This window comes from Pseudophryne corroboree, chromosome 3 (assembly GCF_028390025.1).
Source record: "Pseudophryne corroboree isolate aPseCor3 chromosome 3, aPseCor3.hap2, whole genome shotgun sequence".
NCBI lineage: Eukaryota > Metazoa > Chordata > Amphibia > Anura > Myobatrachidae > Pseudophryne > Pseudophryne corroboree.
The window spans coordinates 306,483,888-306,502,399 of record NC_086446.1 but is presented as its reverse complement, the minus strand read 5'-3'; the positions used below and the strand labels follow the sequence as shown (position 1 = coordinate 306,502,399).

The window sequence follows — 18,512 nt, the reverse complement described above, 5'->3', positions numbered from 1 at the left end:
AAAGGAACAATACATCTGGATGCGGATAATCACAAGCAGATGAGTGTAAAATGGATAGAGAGACATTGGCTCCTGTAGTAACTGATAGTGAACCCATGGAGATTGCTGCACCTGTGTACAAGCAGACGGGAACCATCATTTTCCTGAAAATCAGAATCGTCCATAACTCCAGCAGAATGCTTTACTTTGTTCCACTAGGGAAAATATATCAAGCCATGGAGAGAGATAAAGTGGAGAAAGATAAAATACCAACCAGTCACCATCTAACTGTGAAATACATCCCCCCACCCTATCATGCTCTGAGAACAGCTTAAAATGTAAGGAGCTAAATGCTCACCCTTTTACAGGCACTAAACACACCGGAGAGGAGCTGTGGTTGTAGGAACATTTTTTTGTTTTGCCCTGCTACCTAGAAGGTGGAAGCTTACCCACCATCTGTGTAACCCTATTGCAAAAGGAGAAACACTTTCTATTACCAGAGCTGTCTTAACAGCATTGTAGGCCTTGGGCAAAGCAATGCACTGGGGCTCCTACCCACCCATTCACAGGAACCAATTTATAAAAAAAAAACACATTCCTCTCCTGCGGTCCTGCCCGATCTCTCCATATGCTTCCATAAAGTGAATAGCTGTCAGCAACTCAGCACTCTGAATGGTGGATAACTCTAGCCATCTACTGTACCAATCAGTATGCTGATAGCCATTTAATGTCTGGAGGCAGGCTGGGAAGCAGGTAGAAAATGCTTCCTCACCACTATGATTGTGTGACCACCACCCTCTCCTGCTCGGATGCACATAGAATTGTGTGGCCCTGGGCAGCTGCCCAGTGTGCACATACACTAAGATCATACTTGCCTACTTTTGAAAAAGCATTTCAGGGAGATTGTGAATGTAACATCTATTAGCGCGGACGAGCACTGCTATAACTGAGGGGCATGTCATGAAAATTACTTACATTCAAATGTAAATGAGTCCCAGCGTTTATAATATCTACTTGTTGAAGAAAAGACACTGATATTTTTCAGGATTTGTTTGTGTATTGTGTTTTAGAAGAGCTTCCATATACTGTAAGTGGCCACGAGAAACCTTATTTAATATGCATGTAGCCATAGGGATCATTGTACTTTATAACCAATGCAGGGAAATTGAACTGATGATCTCATTTGAATGTATGTATCTCTGATTTCTTTTTCTCTGACGTCCTAGTGGATGCTGGGGACTCCGTCAGGACCATGGGGAATAGCGGCTCCGCAGGAGACAGGGCACAAAATTTAAAAGTTTGACCAGTAGGTGGTGTGTACTGGCTCCTCCCCCCATGACCCCCCTCCAAGCCTCAGTTAGGTTTTTGTGCCCGTCCGAGCAGGATGCAATCTAGGTGGCTCTCATAAAGAGCTGCTTAGAGTAAAAGTTTTGATAGTTTTATTATTTTCAGTGAGTCCTGCTGGCAACAGGCTCACTGCAACGAGGGACCTAGGGGAGAAGAAGTGAACTCACCTGCGTGCAGGATGGATTTGCTTCTTAGGCTACTGGACACTAGCTCCAGAGGGACGATCACAGGTACAGCCTGGATGGGTCACCGGAGCCGCGCCGCCGACCCCCTTGCAGATGCCGAAGTAAGAAGAGGTCCAGAAACCGGCGGCTGAAGGCTTTTCAGTCTTCATGAGGTAGCGCACAGCACTGCAGCTGTGCGCCATTGCACTCAGGCACACTTCACACCGGCGGTCACTGAGGGTGCAGGGCGCTGGGGGGGGCGCCCTGGGCAGCAATGTTAATACCTTTCTGGCTAAAAAGAATACATCACATATAGTCCATGAGGCTATATGGATGTATTTCACCCCTGCCAGGTCTCAGAAAAACCGGGAGAAGAGCCCGCCGGAATAGGGGGCGGGGCCTATCTCCTCAGCACACAGCGCCATTTTCCTACACAGCTCCGCTGCTAGGAAGGCTCCCAGGCTCTCCCCTGCACTGCACTACAGAAACAGGGTAAAAAACAGAGAGGGGGGGCATTTTTTGGCGATATTATATATATTTAAGCAGCTATAAGGAAACAACACTTATATAAGGTTGTTCCTATATAATTATAGCGCTTTGGTGTGTGCTGGCAAACTCTCCCTCTGTCTCCCCAAAGGGCTAGTGGGGTCCTGTCTTCTATCAGAGCATTCCCTGTGTGTCTGCTGTGTGTCGGTACGTGTGTGTCGACATGTATGAGGACGATGTTGGTGTGGAGGCGGAGCAATTGCCGGTAATGGTGATGTCACCCCCTAGGGAGTCGACACCGGAATGGATGGCTTTGTTTATGGAATTACGTGATAATGTCAGCACGCTGCAAAAGTCGGTTGACGACATGAGACGACCGGCAAACCAGTTAGTACCTGTACAGGCGTCTCAAACACCGTCAGGGGCTGTAAAACGCCCTTTGCCTCAGTCGGTCGACACAGACCCAGACACCGAATCTAGTGTCGACGGTGAAGAAACGAACGTATTTTCCAGTAGGGCCACACGTTATATGATCACGGCAATGAAGGAGGCTTTGCATATCTCTGATACTGCAAGTACCACAAAAAGGGGTATTATGTGGGGTCTGAAAAAACTACCTGTAGTTTTTCCTGAATCAGAGGAATTGAATGACGTGTGTGATGAAGCGTGGGTTACCCCTGATAAAAAACTGCTAATTTCAAAGAAGTTATTGGCGTTATACCCTTTCCCGCCAGAGGTTAGGGCGCGCTGGGAAACACCCCCTAGGGTGGACAAGGCGCTCACACGTTTATCCAAACAAGTGGCGTTACCGTCTCCTGATACGGCCGCCCTCAAGGATCCAGCTGATAGGAGGCTGGAAAATACTCTAAAAAGTATATACACACATACTGGTGTTATACTGCGACCAGCAATCGCCTCAGCCTGGATGTGCAGTGCTGGAGTGGCTTGGTCGGATTCCCTGACTGAAAATATTGATACCCTGGATAGGGACAGTATTTTATTGACTATAGAGCAATTAAAGGATGCATTCCTTTATATGCGAGATGCACAGAGGGATATCTGCACTCTGGCATCAAGAGTAAGTGCGATGTCCATATCTGCCAGAAGAAGTCTATGGACACGACAGTGGTCAGGCGATGCGGATTCCAAACGGCATATGGAAGTATTGCCGTATAAAGGGGAGGAATTATTTGGGGTCGGTCTATCGGATTTGGTAGCCACGGCAACAGCCGGGAAGTCCACCTTTTTACCTCAAGTCCCCTCCCAGCAGAAAAAGACGCAGTCTTTTCAGCCGCAGTCCTTTCGTTCCTATAAGAACAAGCGAGCAAAATGACATTCATATTTGCCCCGAGGCAAAGGAAAGGGTAAGAGACTGCAGCAAGCAGCCCCTTCCCAGGAGCAGAAGTCCTCCCCGGCTTCTGCAAAGGCCTCAGCATGACGCTGGGACCTTACAAGCGGACTCAGGGGCGGTGGGGGGTCGCCTCAAGAATTTCAGCGCACAGTGGGCTCACTCGCAGGTGGACCCCTGGATCCTGCAGGTAGTATCTCAGGGTTACAGGTTGGAATTCGAGAAGTCTCCCCCTCGCCCGTTCCTAAAATCTGCTTTGCCAACGTCTCCCTCAGACAGGGCGACGGTATTGGAAGCCATTCACAAGCTGTATTCTCAGCAGGTGATAATCAAGGTACCCCTTCTACAACAGGGAAAGGGGTATTACTCCACGCTATTTGTGGTACCGAAGCCGGACGGCTCGGTAAGACCTATTCTAAATCTGAAATCTCTGAACCTGTACATACAAAAATTCAAGTTCAAGATGGAGTCACTCAGAGCAGTGATAGCGAATCTGGAAGAAGGGGATTTTATGGTGTCCTTGGACATCAAGGATGCTTACCTTCATGTCCCAATTTGCCCTTCACACCAAGGGTACCTCAGGTTCGTGGTACAAAACTGTCATTATCAGTTTCAGACGCTGCCGTTTGGATTGTCCACGGCACCCAGGGTCTTTACCAAGGTAATGGCCGAAATGATGATCCTTCTTCGAAGAGAAGGCGTATTAATTATCCCTTACTTGGACGATCTCCTGATAAGGGCAAGATCCAGAGAACAGCTGGAGGTCGGAGTAGCACTAACTCAAGTAGTGCTCCAACAGCACGGGTGGATTCTGAATTTTCCAAAATCCCAACTGATCCCGACGACACGTCTGCTGTTCCTAGGGATGATTCTGGACACTGTTCAGAAAAAGGTATTTCTTCCGGAGGAGAAAGCCAGGGAGTTATCCGAACTCGTCAGGAACCTCCTAAAACCAGGGACAGTGTCTGTGCATCAATGCACAAGAGTCCTGGGAAAAATGGTGGCTTCTTACGAAGCGATTCCATTCGGCAGATTCCATGCACGAATTTTTCAGTGGGATCTGCTAGACAAATGGTCCGGATCGCATTTGCAGATGCATCAGCGGATAAAATTGTCGACAAGGACAAGGGTCTCTCTGCTATGGTGGTTGCAGAGTGCTCATCTGTTAGAGGGCCGCAGATTCGGCATACAGAACTGGGTCCTAGTGACCACGGATGCCAGCCTGAGAGGCTGGGGAGCGGTCACACAAGGAAGAAACTTCCAGGGCGTGTGGTCAAGCCTGGAAACGTCTCTTCACATAAATATACTGGAACTAAGAGCAATCTACAATGCTCTAAGCCTGGCAAACCCTCTGCTTCAGGGTCAGCCGGTGTTGATCCAGTCGGACAACATCACGGCAGTCGCCCACGTAAACAGACAGGGCGGCACAAGAAGCAGGAGGGCAATGGCAGAGGCTGCAAGGATTCTTCGCTGGGCGGAAAATCATGTGATAGCACTGTCAGCAGTGTTCATCCCGGGAGTGGACAACTGGGAAGCAGACTTCCTCAGCAGACACGATCTTCACCCGGGAGAGTGGGGACTTCATCCAGAAGTCTTCCACATGATTGTAGTCCATTGGGAAAGACCAATGGTGGACATGATGGCGTCCCGCCTCAACAAAAAACTGGACAGGTATTGCGCCAGGTCAAGAGACCCTCAGGCAATAGCTGTGGACGCTCTGGTAACACCATGGGTGTACCAGTCAGTGTATGTGTTTCCTCCTCTGCCTCTCATACCCAAGGTACTGAGAATTATACGGCAAAGGGGAGTAAGAACGATACTAGTGGCTCCGGACTGGCCAAGAAGGACTTGGTACCCGGAACTTCAGGAGATGCTCACGGAAGATCCGTGGCCTCTACCTCTAAGAAGGGATCTGCTTCAGCAGGGACCGTGTCTATTCCAAGACTTACCGCGGCTGCGTTTGACGGCATGGCGGTTAAACGCTGGATCATAAGGGAAAAAGGCATTCCGGAAGAGGTCATCCCTACCCTGGTCAAAGCCAGGAAGGAGGTGACTGCACAACATTATCACCGCATTTGGAGAAAATATGTTGCATGGTGTGAGGCCAGGAAGGCCCCGACGGAGGAATTTCAACTGGGTCGATTCCTACATTTCCTGCAAACAGGATTATCTATGGGCCTCAAATTAGGGTCCATTAAGGTTCAAATTTCGGCCCTGTCGATTTTCTTCCAGAAAGAATTGGCTTCAGTTCCTGAAGTCCAGACTTTTGTAAAAGGAGTACTACATATACAGCCCCCGGTTGTGCCCCCAGTGGCACCGTGGGATCTCAATGTAGTTTTGGATTTTCTCAAATCCCATTGGTTTGAGCCACTCAAATCGGTAGATTTGAAATATCTTACATGGAAAGTAACCATGCTACTGGCCCTGGCTTCAGCCAGGAGAGTGTCGGAATTGGCGGCTTTATCGTATAAAAGCCCATATCTGATTTTCCATTCGGACAGGGCAGAATTGAGGACGCGTCCTCATTTTCTGCCTAAGGTGGTATCAGCGTTTCACCTGAACCAGCCTATTGTGGTGCCTGCGGCTACTAGCGATTTGGAGGATTCCAAGTTGCTGGACGTTGTCAGAGCATTGAAAATATATATTTCAAGGACGGCTGGAGTCAGAAAATCTGACTCGCTGTTTATACTGTATGCACCCAACAAGCTGGGTGCTCCTGCTTCTAAGCAGACGATTGCTCGTTGGATTTGTAGCACAATTCAACTGGCACATTCTGTGGCAGGCCTGCCACAGCCTAAATCTGTCAATGCCCACTCCACAAGGAAGGTGGGCTCATCTTGGGCGGCTGCCCGAGGGGTCTCGGCATTACAACTCTGCCGAGCAGCTACGTGGTCAGGGGAGAACACGTTTGTAAAATTCTACAAATTTGATACCCTGGCTAAGGAGGACCTGGAGTTCTCTCATTCGGTGCTGCAGAGTCATCCGCACTCTCCCGCCCATTTGGGAGCTTTGGTATAATCCCCATGGTCCTGACGGAGTCCCCAGCATCCACTAGGACGTCAGAGAAAATAAGAATTTACTCACCGGTAATTCTATTTCTCGTAGTCCGTAGTGGATGCTGGGCGCCCATCCCAAGTGCGGATTGTCTGCAATACTTGTACATAGTTATTGTTACAAAAAAATCGGGTTGTTTATTGTTGTGAGCCATCTTTTCAGAGGCTCCTACGTTATCATACTGTTAACTGGGTTCAGATCACAAGTTGTACGGTGTGATTGGTGTGGCTGGTATGAGTCTTACCCGGGATTCAAAATCCTTCCTTATTGTGTACGCTCGTCCGGGCACAGTATCCTGACTGAGGCTTGGAGGGGGGTCATGGGGGGAGGAGCCAGTACACACCACCTAGTGGTCAAACTTTTAAATTTTGTGCCCTGTCTCCTGCGGAGCCGCTATTCCCCATGGTCCTGACGGAGTCCCCAGCATCCACTACAGACTACGAGAAATAGAATTACCGGTGAGTAAATTCTTATTTTTTACCCCAAGAATGTAACAACTATATAATGGGGATAAGGTGCAATCAGGGAGATTGCTAGTCTATTCAGGGAGTGAGGGAGATTGCGGCTATTTCAGGGAGTCTCCTGCAGAATGAGGGAGGGTAGGTAACTGTGACTAAGATTGCACAGTTTATTACCCACTGTTGATAATGCATATTTCTATTTTTAGTCTTGATTGTTATGTCACTGCAGCATATCTCATATAAGCCAGGTGTTTTTATGCTATACATAAAGAATCTGTACCTTCTCTGACTCCCGCCAGCACTTCATAATGAAGATATTAGCATATATATCCTCCACACATATCCAGCTAGACAGGCTGAGAGTGGTGTCTGTCCATATCCAATCCATCACAGCCCTCATCTCAGTGAGGAAGGGGACCATGCGGAAGCTATGGAAAGGAGAAATGTATTACAGTAAAGAAGCAGTGACTATTTTTTCCCCATGGTTACAGATACTGGGGGTCATTCCGAGTTGTTTGCTCGTTGCAGATTTTCGCTATACTGCGATTAGTCGCAAGGTTCGCAGAGCGCATGCGTTTAGTTATTTTACACAAAAGTTAGGTATTTTACTCACGGCATAACAAAGCTTTTTCATCGCTGTGCTGATCGTAGTGTGATTGACAGGAAGTGGGTGTTTCTGGGCGGAAACTGGCGGTTTTATGGGAGTGCAGAAAAACGCAGGCGTTCGAGTTGCAAAACGCAGGAGTGGCTGGAGAAACGTGGGAGTGGTTGGGCAAACGCTGGGTGTGTTTGTGACGTCAAACCAGGAACGAAAAGGACTGAGCTGGTCGCAATGGCTGAGTAAGTCTCGAGCTACTCAGAAACTGCTAAGAAATTTCTATCAGCAATTCTGCTAATCTTTAGTTCGCACTTCTGCTATGCTAAGATACACACCCAAAGGGCGGCGGCTTAGCGTGTGCACTGCTGCTAAAAGCAGCTAGCGAGCGAACAACTCGGAATCACCCACAATAGGCGGGATGTACTAATGTAAATCGCTGCCCATCGCCGCCCAGCGCCACGATGCTGATCGCAGCTGTACTTACATATGCGATCAGCATTGCGGAGGACAGCTCTTCCGATAAGAGCTGTCCCCTGCGATGTGCAGCGGCAGCCTGTCTTCCTGGGTTCAGCTCCGGGAGTCAGTCTGCGCATGCACAGGGTGACAGCGGCGGGTCTGCGCATGCACAGGGTGACAGGGGCGGGTGCGAGGCATGCTGGGAGGGGCGGGTGCGAGGCATGCTGGGAGGGATCCAATCGGATTGACTTCTATGGGGTATCGCCAGCAAAAGCTGGTGAACCCCGCCGCGGTGCTGACCTGGCGGCTGGGGGATAGTACATTAGGAAAATGCGGTAAACAGGGGGTTTACCGCATTTTCCATTTAGTACATCCCGCCCAATGAGTCTGATGCAGAATTTGCTGCATGTATCCAAAAATGTAGCTTTAAAAAGCTGTGTATACAAATAGTGTATTTACGCCCATATGTTAGGTTACGGTAAGGAGTATGCATGACAAGATGCACCTAGCTCTGCTCAGCTTACTGGAGGTGCTGCATAGAGAATATCATGCACATTTAACATTTATTAACACTATCATTTCCATATAACTCAACGTAGAGCAAACAGTCATTAACTTCATAAGCCAAAATTGTTCCCTCTAAAGGGCCCCATACACTACAACGATAATGCCCGATTTCCTCCGATTTCGAACTTTCGGGCTGTTAACTCGGATGAAAAGTGGCAAATCGGATGTGTTTTACATCCGATGTGATGCGCAGTCCCGTGAGCATCGGATCGGAGCCCCTAGATCGTTAGTGCTGCACTCGTGATATCTCGGATCACGCAGGCATGGATGGGATCACATAAGATACATCATATGCAAAAGGACAGCATATGATGTATCTTATGTGATCCTGCCGCACGGGAGGCTGCCGGGTGGTTCAAGGGAAATCTTATGTAACATGAGGGTCAGACATGTCGCTGTAGTGTATGGGGCCCTTTAGATGAGAGACTGGAAATCAAGTTTTTTTTGTTTGTTTTTTTAAACTTGTTATTTACTTACTGAAGAACTATGTTACAAAGCAATTAGTGTATCAATGTTTTACCTTCAAGGATAAGATTTATATGTTAAATATTAATTACCAGATTGCTCAGTTTAGAAGGAACAATGGGGGTAATTCCAAGTTGATCGCAGCAGGCTATTTTTTAGCAGTTGGGCAAAACCATGTGCACTGCGGGCGGGGCAGATATAACATTTGCAGAGAGAGTTAGATTTGGGTGGGTTATTTTGTTTCTGTGCAGGGTAAATACTGGCTGCTTTATTTTTACACTGCAATTTAGATTGCAGATTGAACTCACCACACCCAAATCTAACTCTCTCTGCAAATGTTATATCTGCCCCCCCTGCAGGGCACATGGTTTTGCCCAACTGCTAAAAAATTTCCTGCTGTGATCAACTTGGAATTACCCCCAATGGTCACAGATCTTTAATAGCTAACTTTGCTCACATAACTGTAGAGTGAATTATATTGATAAAATGACCAGCCAGTCTGGCTGAGCTCTAGAATTAGTAAGATACAGATATGTACTTATTCACCTAGTGTTTTAGTGCCATATGGTGCAAGAAGATTGGCACCACAGAGGGTAGCTATTCGTATTTATTCCTGAATGTTGTGTCTTATTCGTGTCATTGCCACATACAAAGTTGCTTACAGAGCTCCAGGCACTATACGTTGCATGAGGCATGGTGCGGTTTGCTCGTATAAGAGCTCTGTCTTTTGCCTTTTACCCAGGTTCACCACAGAGTTGCACGTGAATGCCAGCGTCAGCATTTGGTGTACCCGTGCATTGTATTTTTGTCATATTAGTGATGCAAAATAAGATGCATAGCTTAAAAAAAAAGCCTGTAGCGCGCAAAACGGACATTTTTGGCACAATTTCAGAAAAGGTGTATTTGGACTTTCTGTACTATTGGGACTACTACTAAAAACAAAAGAAAAAACTAAAAAAGCGCTGACAAACTGATCAATACTAAAAGTCAATTACCTTATTAAAATATGTAAAATACATAAAAAGACTGTCCCTAGACCACCTTTATTAGCTATATTAATATAGTGATCCTAATGGGTCCCTATCGTTATATCAACAAACAAATATTCCCCACTCGCAACACTAATTAGTGTATTTTGTGGCAGAAAAGAAATATATAATAGACATAAGCAGCAATATTAGTACACTCAATACAGCAGGATGTTTAAATTAGCAACAAAATAGATGGATAATCCTTATAGTCATAACTGTTGCAGTATTTGTTTTCTGCAGCACAAATAGTTACAAGTTCACGGAGTTATCTCCAAATAGTGTAACAAAAGTTCCAATGGCTAGTTGTTGATTTGCCAAGCAGATGGAATTAATATGCATGCAAAATTGAGCTGTATTGCTGTTGTGATTAATAATCTCTATTAGGCATGGCCATGCTTTAAATATCAGTTTTGTTTTTACCGCGACCTCCCTCTGATAAATGGGTTCCAGTCCACTCCAGTGGACTGGAACCAGTTCCAGTTGACTGATGAAGCAGCCGATGCTGAATTGCTCTAAGGCGGGGAAACGTGTCTCATACTGACTGTGACCCGAGACCCGCACTGGTCTTCTGTCTCTGTACCGTGCTGTACCCTTCATTGTTTTTGGGACCGTCAACAACTCCGGATAAGGCTTGATACAAGGTTGTGGAGCACCAGAGCCGGGAGTGGACTGGAACCCGTTTATCAGAGGGAGGTCGCGGTAAAAACAAAACTGATATTTAAAGCATGGCCATGCCTAATAGAGATTATTAATCACAACAGCAATACAGCTCAATTTTGCATGCATATTAATTCCATCTGCTTGGCAAATCAACAACTAGCCATTGGAACTTTTGTTACACTATTTGGAGATAACTTCGTGAACTTGTAACTATTTGTGCTGCAGAAAACAAATACTGCAACAGTTATTACTATAAGGATTATCCATCTATTTTGTTGCTAATTTAAACATCCTGCTGTATTGAGTGTACTAATATTGCTGCTTATGTCTATTATATATTTCTTTTCTGCCACAAAATACACTAATTAGTGTTGCGAGTGGGGAATATTTGTTTGTTGATATAACGATAGGGACCCATTAGGATCACTATATTAATATAGCTAATAAAGGTGGTCTAGGGACAGTCTTTTTATGTATTTTACATATTTTAATAAAGGTAATTGACTTTTAGCATTGATCAGTTTGTCAGCGCTTTTTTAGTTATTTTCTTTTGTCTTGTTCACCTGTGGAGGGCGTGGTGGTCCCTCTACTGTAATTTAAGAGAGCTGCAGACAGACTGTTATTTAAATTACTGAGCATTAAAACTTGCGCCAGGAGGTACCAAGTACCATTTTTCTTTATTTTTTGTAAAAACAAAAGAGTACATTATTTTTAAACACAGGATCTTTAAAAGAAATTCCTCACCCCTGGAATAAGAAGAGGTTGATGCAGTTGTAACTCTTTGTTAAGAAGTTGCCCAGCACTCTGTTAGGATAGCCACATTTGATCTGGTATGCAGACAGACCAAAGTACACACATTTCACAAAGTACCAAAGCTGGGCCACGCTGTTTGTATTAAATCTCCTGCAGAACACAAAAGGAGTAGAGAATGATTATACTACAACAGTCTAAATAAAAATGAAATACAGGACCTATGCATGGCTAAATTATATTATTTAGATTATTATTTGGAAAGCTCATTCAAAGATTTTAGAGGTTCCTTGATTTGAAGCAGCAAAACCAGCATTACTAATACACTATGTAGACAAGTGATTTGACACTGACAGCAAATAGATCAATGGGGGTCATTCCGACCCGTTCGAACGCAGCGGTTTATCGCTGCGTTGCGAACGGGTCGAGAATGCTTGGCGGCCACAATGCGCGACGTTGCCTGGCGACAGGGGTCGCCGGGATACGTTGCGTCCAGTGAAGGAAGCGGTCGCAGAACCGACAAGAAAAGAAGATTGACAAGAAGAAGGCGTTCCAGGGCGGATCCGGACTGTTGGCTGCCATTTTCGGGGAGTGGTAAGGAAAACGCAGGTGTGTCCAGGAGAACGGAGGGCGGATGTCTGACGTCAAAGCTGGATCCAGCATCGCAGAGATCGTTGCACAGGGTAAGTAGGTATAGGCCTAGTCTTTTTTTTGCTTGAAATTTTTTTAGCTTAGCAGGGCTGCACAAGCGATCGCATCCCTGCTAAGCTAAAATACACTACCCCATAGGCGGCGTCTAGTTGATCGCAGCAGCAAAAAGTTGCTGGCTGCGATCAACTCAGAATGACCACCAATGAGATTTTATTGACATTAGTACTCTGTAGGTCCGCCATGTGCAGTGATTACTGCAGACACCCTTCTTGGCAAACTGCACACAAGTTCCTGGATGACAGCAGGCGGTATGTTTTGCCATTCTGTCTTAACTACAGTGACCAACTGTGACTCTGCAGAAGGGAGAGTTTTACTAATAGGGTAAAAAATATTAAGCTGAACACGCACCCAGCAATCTGAAGCTGGCCAAGCTGATCTGATCAGGTGGATCAGTGGCTGAGCTGAACAGCTGGATTGCACCTCAGTGTGCATCTGCTCCCAGCTCTACCAGTCAATGGGCAAAGTTCTATTTTGAGGTGTTGTGACTGACAACCAAATGGGGTGGTGCTCTGACCACTTAACTGGGTTTATCGATACTTACAGCGTGACCACTTTTATGTGTAGCAGAAGGAATAATTTGTGTGAGACCCACAGCATTCATTGTGCATAGGAGGTCTTGGCCAAAGCATAAAAGTTTATCATTCACCCGTGCACTGAAATCCCCCAGGAAGAAACATATTTGAACCTCCAGAACTAGGCTAGCAACAGTGTCTGCAATTTCTTGTAGAAACATCTTTCCATCTCAGAGGGACAGTAAATTAAATGTATTCTGAAACCTAATCCTTAAGAACTCCGGGTAGCGATGCACTGAATGGAGTAATCTACACAAAAAATGAAATGCCTATCTGCAGTCCAGCAGAGTAATCTGCTGGACTGCAGCTTCCAAGACAGGCACTTCATTTTTTGTTTAGCTACGCCTCTGTAATTCAAGCTAGATCTGATGATTCAATAAGATCAGCAATTGTAACAGGCTTGGTGGTCTATTTACTAAGCCTTGGACGGAGATAAAGTGGACGTAGATAAAGTACCAGCCAACCAGCTCCTAACTGTCATTTTCAAACACAGCCTGTGACATGGCAGTTAGGATTTTCAGAAATAAACAATGCTTTAATGTTACTAGCATAAAGAACAGAAAATAAGAACATCCTATCCCCCATTCAGGGCACTACCTCAATTCCTCAGCGCTCTCTGCCAAGGCAGCTAGTCTGTGCACAACTACACACACAGGGGTCCATGAAACATGACTGTTAGGATCTGACTGGCTGGTACTTTATCTCCATCCACTTTATCTCCATCCAAGGCTTAGTAAATAGACCCCTTGGTTCTTTTAGATGTGGCATTACAAAAGACAGACCTGATTGGGCATTCCAATCAACCAAAATCATTATGTCGGTAGGCAGCATTATGACTGCTCAATCAGTTAAAACTTTATTGCCCAGGCTTGGTTTTGGTAGTACTGCAGGGGCAGCAAGTCTATAATTTAGTTGTGTGTATGAAAATAGATCTCAGCAGCAGTGGCATCACTGCAGAGAAGCAAGGAGGCAACTTGGTTGAGCGCTGTCTAATATCAACATAACACTGCATACATTGAGATTCCAGACACATCAAAACACTCTAATTATATCTGCTTGTACCCACCTAAACATATGCACAACTGTCTGGCACCTTAGTTCAGTGTCATGTATCTAAAATCTGGGCACAACTGGTATAGCCTCCAGGCCCTATGTGCACCTGTGTGAACTCTACTGGTCAGTCTTACAAAGTACAGAAACCTGAGAATCTGCTGCTAAACTGTCTCCCTTCTCCCCAGAAATCCGCCGGGGTAAATCTAAAATCTAGTACTGCCACCACAGAGTCATGGAGCCGTCTAAAGAAAGCCCCCCTTCTTAGTCTATAATTAACCAGATCTCTGAATTGGTTAATCAAGACTCTAATTCAGCAATATTCTATACCAGCTCCACTAATACAACTCATGCTAGCAACTGAGAAGTTGATAAAGGCCCTCATTCCGAGTTGATCGCTCGCTAGCTGCTTTTAGCAGCAGTGCAAACGCTAAGCCTCCGCCCTCTGGGAGTGTATCTAAGCTTAGCAGAAGTGCGACCGAAAGGTTAGCAGAACAGTGCAGACATTTTTTCCTGCAGTTTCAGAGTAGCTGCAGACCTACTCCTACCTTGCGATCACTTCAGTCTGTTTAGTTCCTGCTTTGATGTCACAAACACGCCCTGCGTTCGGCCAGCCACTCCTCCGTTTCCCCAGACACTCCCGCGTTTTTACCTGACACGCCTGCGTTTTTTAGCACACTCCCGGAAAACTGTCAGTTACCTCCCAGAAACGCCCCATTCCTGTCAATTACTCACCGATCAACAGAGCGACGGAAAAGAGTCGCTCGACCTTGTGTGAAACTGCATAGTTTTCTGTGAAAGTACGTCGCGCGTGCGCACTACGGCCCGTACGCATGCGCTGAAATGCCGATTTTTAGTCTGATCACTGCACTGCGAACAACGGCAGCTAGCGATCAACTCGGAATGACCCCCAAAGTGTCCACAAACATTTCCTAATTATTTGGGCTCACTATTGCCTGAGGCTCATATGCCCTTCAGGGAAGATTGGAAGCCTTATCCTCAAAAATTACTGCTGTCTGCTGCAGATAGAGCTTCTGATTTTTCTGATTAGTCACTCAGTTTCAACTCAGGAATATAGTACACGCTACCTTTTAGTAAAGGTCTCTTTCACTCTCAGCCAATACCTGGGGCCAAATGTAATAGCCTGCAAGCTGCCAGAGGTGCAAGACTTTGTGGGAGTCTGCCCTTATTTTTTAAAGCGGCAATCATTTACAGTGCAAAACCAGTTTAGTTTTGCCTTGTAAATGATTAACACTTTAATAATACTGGTAGACTTGCACAAAGTTTCGCCCTATGGCAGCTCACAGGCTATTACATTTAGCCCCTGTAGTGTTCAAGATGTGCTACTTCTCTCACATGGGTGTTTGCTAGTCTTCTATGCTCTCCATCTCTGCTTGTCCCTCCAGTCTGTTCAGGAGACATATCAAGCCCCCCTAATAACTAGAAAAGAGATGGCCTTGAGGAAGCCTAGATACCATATATTGCTTTTACAAACCAGTTGTCCACAGTCTAATAGCTACCATTAATTCACACATTACCTCTAAGCACAAACATGAAATTTCTTGGAATGATTAGGTTAATTAGTCATAATGAACATTTTGCTGCAGCTTCTCTAATACAGCCTTACTGTAATATGTTGAAGGTTGTCTACAATTCTTCATCATATTACAGTTTTCTTTGCAATATTAGTCTATATCTGCCAGATACCATGTTACCTTTATATTACCACCTATGTGATGTAAGGGCATGGTGCCAGCTTTCAAATGGCCACCCATAGTAGGAATAAACCACTAGAGTACTCTTAGGAGTAAAAGTGGGTACACCCTATACGATACGCTACACGATATGGCTCAGTGACGTCACCCTGCCGCCGGCCCTACCATGCCGTTTTGGCTGAAACAGCCAAAATTGAGCTGCATGCACAGGCAACAGATGGGGTCGTGAATGCATCGGCCATCGTTTGCAGCATACACACTGTGCAATATTTTATTCAATATCGCTCAGAAGGAGGAAAATGAGGGATATTGACTAAAATATTGCACAGTGTGTATGCACCTTAAGGCTAATTCTGGCCATAATGTTATTTCCATTGTACATAGTAATGCTCATGCTGTATATTGATAATGCCGTGCAATTTACCAGGCATAATACTAAGCATTATTACTGCTCTGCATTACTGGGCACTATTTCATGCTGTTCATACTACTGGGCATTCCATTACGGTCCATGGCATTAGTATTCTCTGCAAATGGGAAATGCCTTCCCATTGGAGAAAAGTACTATATAAACACAATTATTATTATTATTATTATTATTATTATTATTATTTTCCCATTAGTGACAACTATGGACAATACATAACTTACATATTCTGCAACTTCTAATGTTTACCAGATATATGTTTTGTTTTTTAGGTTTCATCTGTGTTTTGACTGTGGTAGTAGTAATAATAATAATAATAATAATAATAATTATTATTATTATTATTATTATTATAATAAAAAAAATGTAACAAGTACTTTTGGAGGGAATGTGGCAGTGTGCAAATATATAGGTTAGGATGTCCTAAACAACCAAACCTATACCAGAACACAAAGGAAAGATCTCCTCTCTCATACAGGAAACCCACTGATGATGTCACAAGAATTTCCTGCCTTATGGCCTCCATGCAACAGAAAAAAATTGCTTCAATGTTCTGCTCCAAGGATGGCCAGGTCGGGAAATTGGGAATATTAAACATTTTTAAATATCCTGATTCCCTGATCCTGATAGTTTTCAGTCGGGATTGGGGGATAGGGCATTTGTTAACATTTTTCATTTCCCCCGATTCCCTGAGAGATCTCCAATAATCGGTGGATCTGGTCAGCGGTACAGTCTGATCAGGGAATCAGGAATGACAGCCGCTGATGTATGGGGGTCATTACATGGAAGCCGTCCATGATGCAAAAGCATTGCGATATTGTAGCTACAATCTAACTTTCCACATGTGTCCAGGTAGCCGTCTGTTGACCAATAAGTAAACAGAATTTACAAAATATGATCAAGCTGATATTTTCCTATCATTTTAAAATAAGAATTTACTTACCGATAATTCTATTTTTCATAGTCCGTAGTGGATGCTGGGGACTCCGTAAGGACCATGGGGAATAGCGGCTCCGCAGGAGACTGGGCACATCTAAAGAAAGCTTTAGGACTATCTGGTGTGCACTGGCTCCTCCCCCTATGACCCTCCTCCAAGCCTCAGTTAGGATACTGTGCCCGGACGAGCGTACACAATAAGGAAGGATTTTGAATCCCGGGTAAGACTCATACCAGCCACACCAATCACACCGTATAACCTGTGATCTGAACCCAGTTAACAGCATGATAACAGAGGAGCCTCTGAAAGATGGCTCACAACAATAATAACCCGATTTTTGTAACAATAACTATGTACAAGTATTGCAGACAATCCGCACTTGGGATGGGCGCCCAGCATCCACTACGGACTATGAGAAATAGAATTATCGGTAAGTAAATTCTTATTTTCTCTAACGTCCTAAGTGGATGCTGGGGACTTTGTAAGGACCATGGGGATTATACCAAAGCTCCCAAACGGGCGGGAGAGTGCGGATGACTCTGCAGCACCAAATGAGAGAACTCCAGGTCCTCCTCAGCCAGGATATCAATTTTGTAGAATTTTACAAACGTATTTGCTCCTGACCAAGTAGCTGCTCGGCAAAGTTGTAAAGCCGAGACCCCTCGGGCAGCCGCCCAAGATGAGCCCACCTTCCTTGTGGAGTGGGCATTTACAGATTTTTGGCTGTGGCAGGCCTGCCACAGAATGTGCAAGCTGAATTGTACTACAAATCCAACGAGCAATAGTCTGCTTAGAAGCAGGAGCACCCAGCTTGTTGGGTGCATACAGGATAAACAGCGAGTCAGATTTCCTGACTCCAGCCGTCCTGGAAACATATATTTTCAGGGCACTGACAACGTCTAGCAACTTGGAGGCCTCCAAGTCCCTAGTAGCCGCAGGCACCACCAATAGGTTGGTTCAGGTGAAACGCTGAAACCACCTTGGGGAGAAACTGAGGACGAGTCCTCAATTCCACCCTGTCCGAATGGAAAATCAGATAAGGGCTTTTTCAGGATAAAGCCGCCAATTCTGACACGCGCCTGGCCCAGGCCAGGGCCAACAGCATGACCACTTTTCATGTGAGATATTTTAACTCCACAGATTTAAGTGGTTCAAACCAATGTGACTTTTGGAACCCAAAACTACATTGAGATCCCAAAGTGCCACTGGAGGCACAAAAGGAGGCTGTATATGCAGTACCCCTTTTACAAACGTCTGAACTTCAGGGACTGAAGCTAGTTCTTTTTGGAAGAAAATTGACATGGCCGAAATTTGAACCTTAATGGACCCCAATTTCAGGCCCATAGACACTCCTGTTTGCAGGAAATGTAGGAATCGACCCAGTTGAATTTCCTCCGTCGGGCCTTACTGGCCTCGCACCACGCAACATATTTTCGCCAATTGCGGTGATAATGTTTTTGCGGTTACATCCTTCCTGGCTTTGATCAGGATAGGGATGACTTCATCCGGAATGCCTTTTTTCCTTCAGGATCCGGCGTTCAACCGCCATGCCGTCAAACGCAGCCGCGGTAAGTCTTGGAACAGACAGGGTCCTTGCTGGAGCAGGTCCCTTCTTAGAGGTAGAGGCCACGGATCCTCCGTGAGCATCTCTTGAAGTTCCGGTTACCAAGTCCTTCTTGGCCAATCCGGAACCACGAATATAGTGCTTACTCCTCTCCATCTTATCAATCTCAG

At 45.4% G+C, this 18,512-nt stretch overlaps 1 protein-coding gene across 1 annotated transcript in view; it reads right to left on the bottom strand.

Moving 5' to 3' along the window:
• LOC135057252 (piezo-type mechanosensitive ion channel component 2-like) overlaps positions 1 to 18,512 on the bottom strand; it is a 216,119-nt gene that overhangs the window by 57,798 nt on the left and 139,809 nt on the right. The window contains 2 exon segments of the mRNA XM_063963144.1: positions 7,120 to 7,267; positions 11,361 to 11,519. Coding sequence (XP_063819214.1) covers positions 7,120 to 7,267; positions 11,361 to 11,519 — 307 coding nt within the window.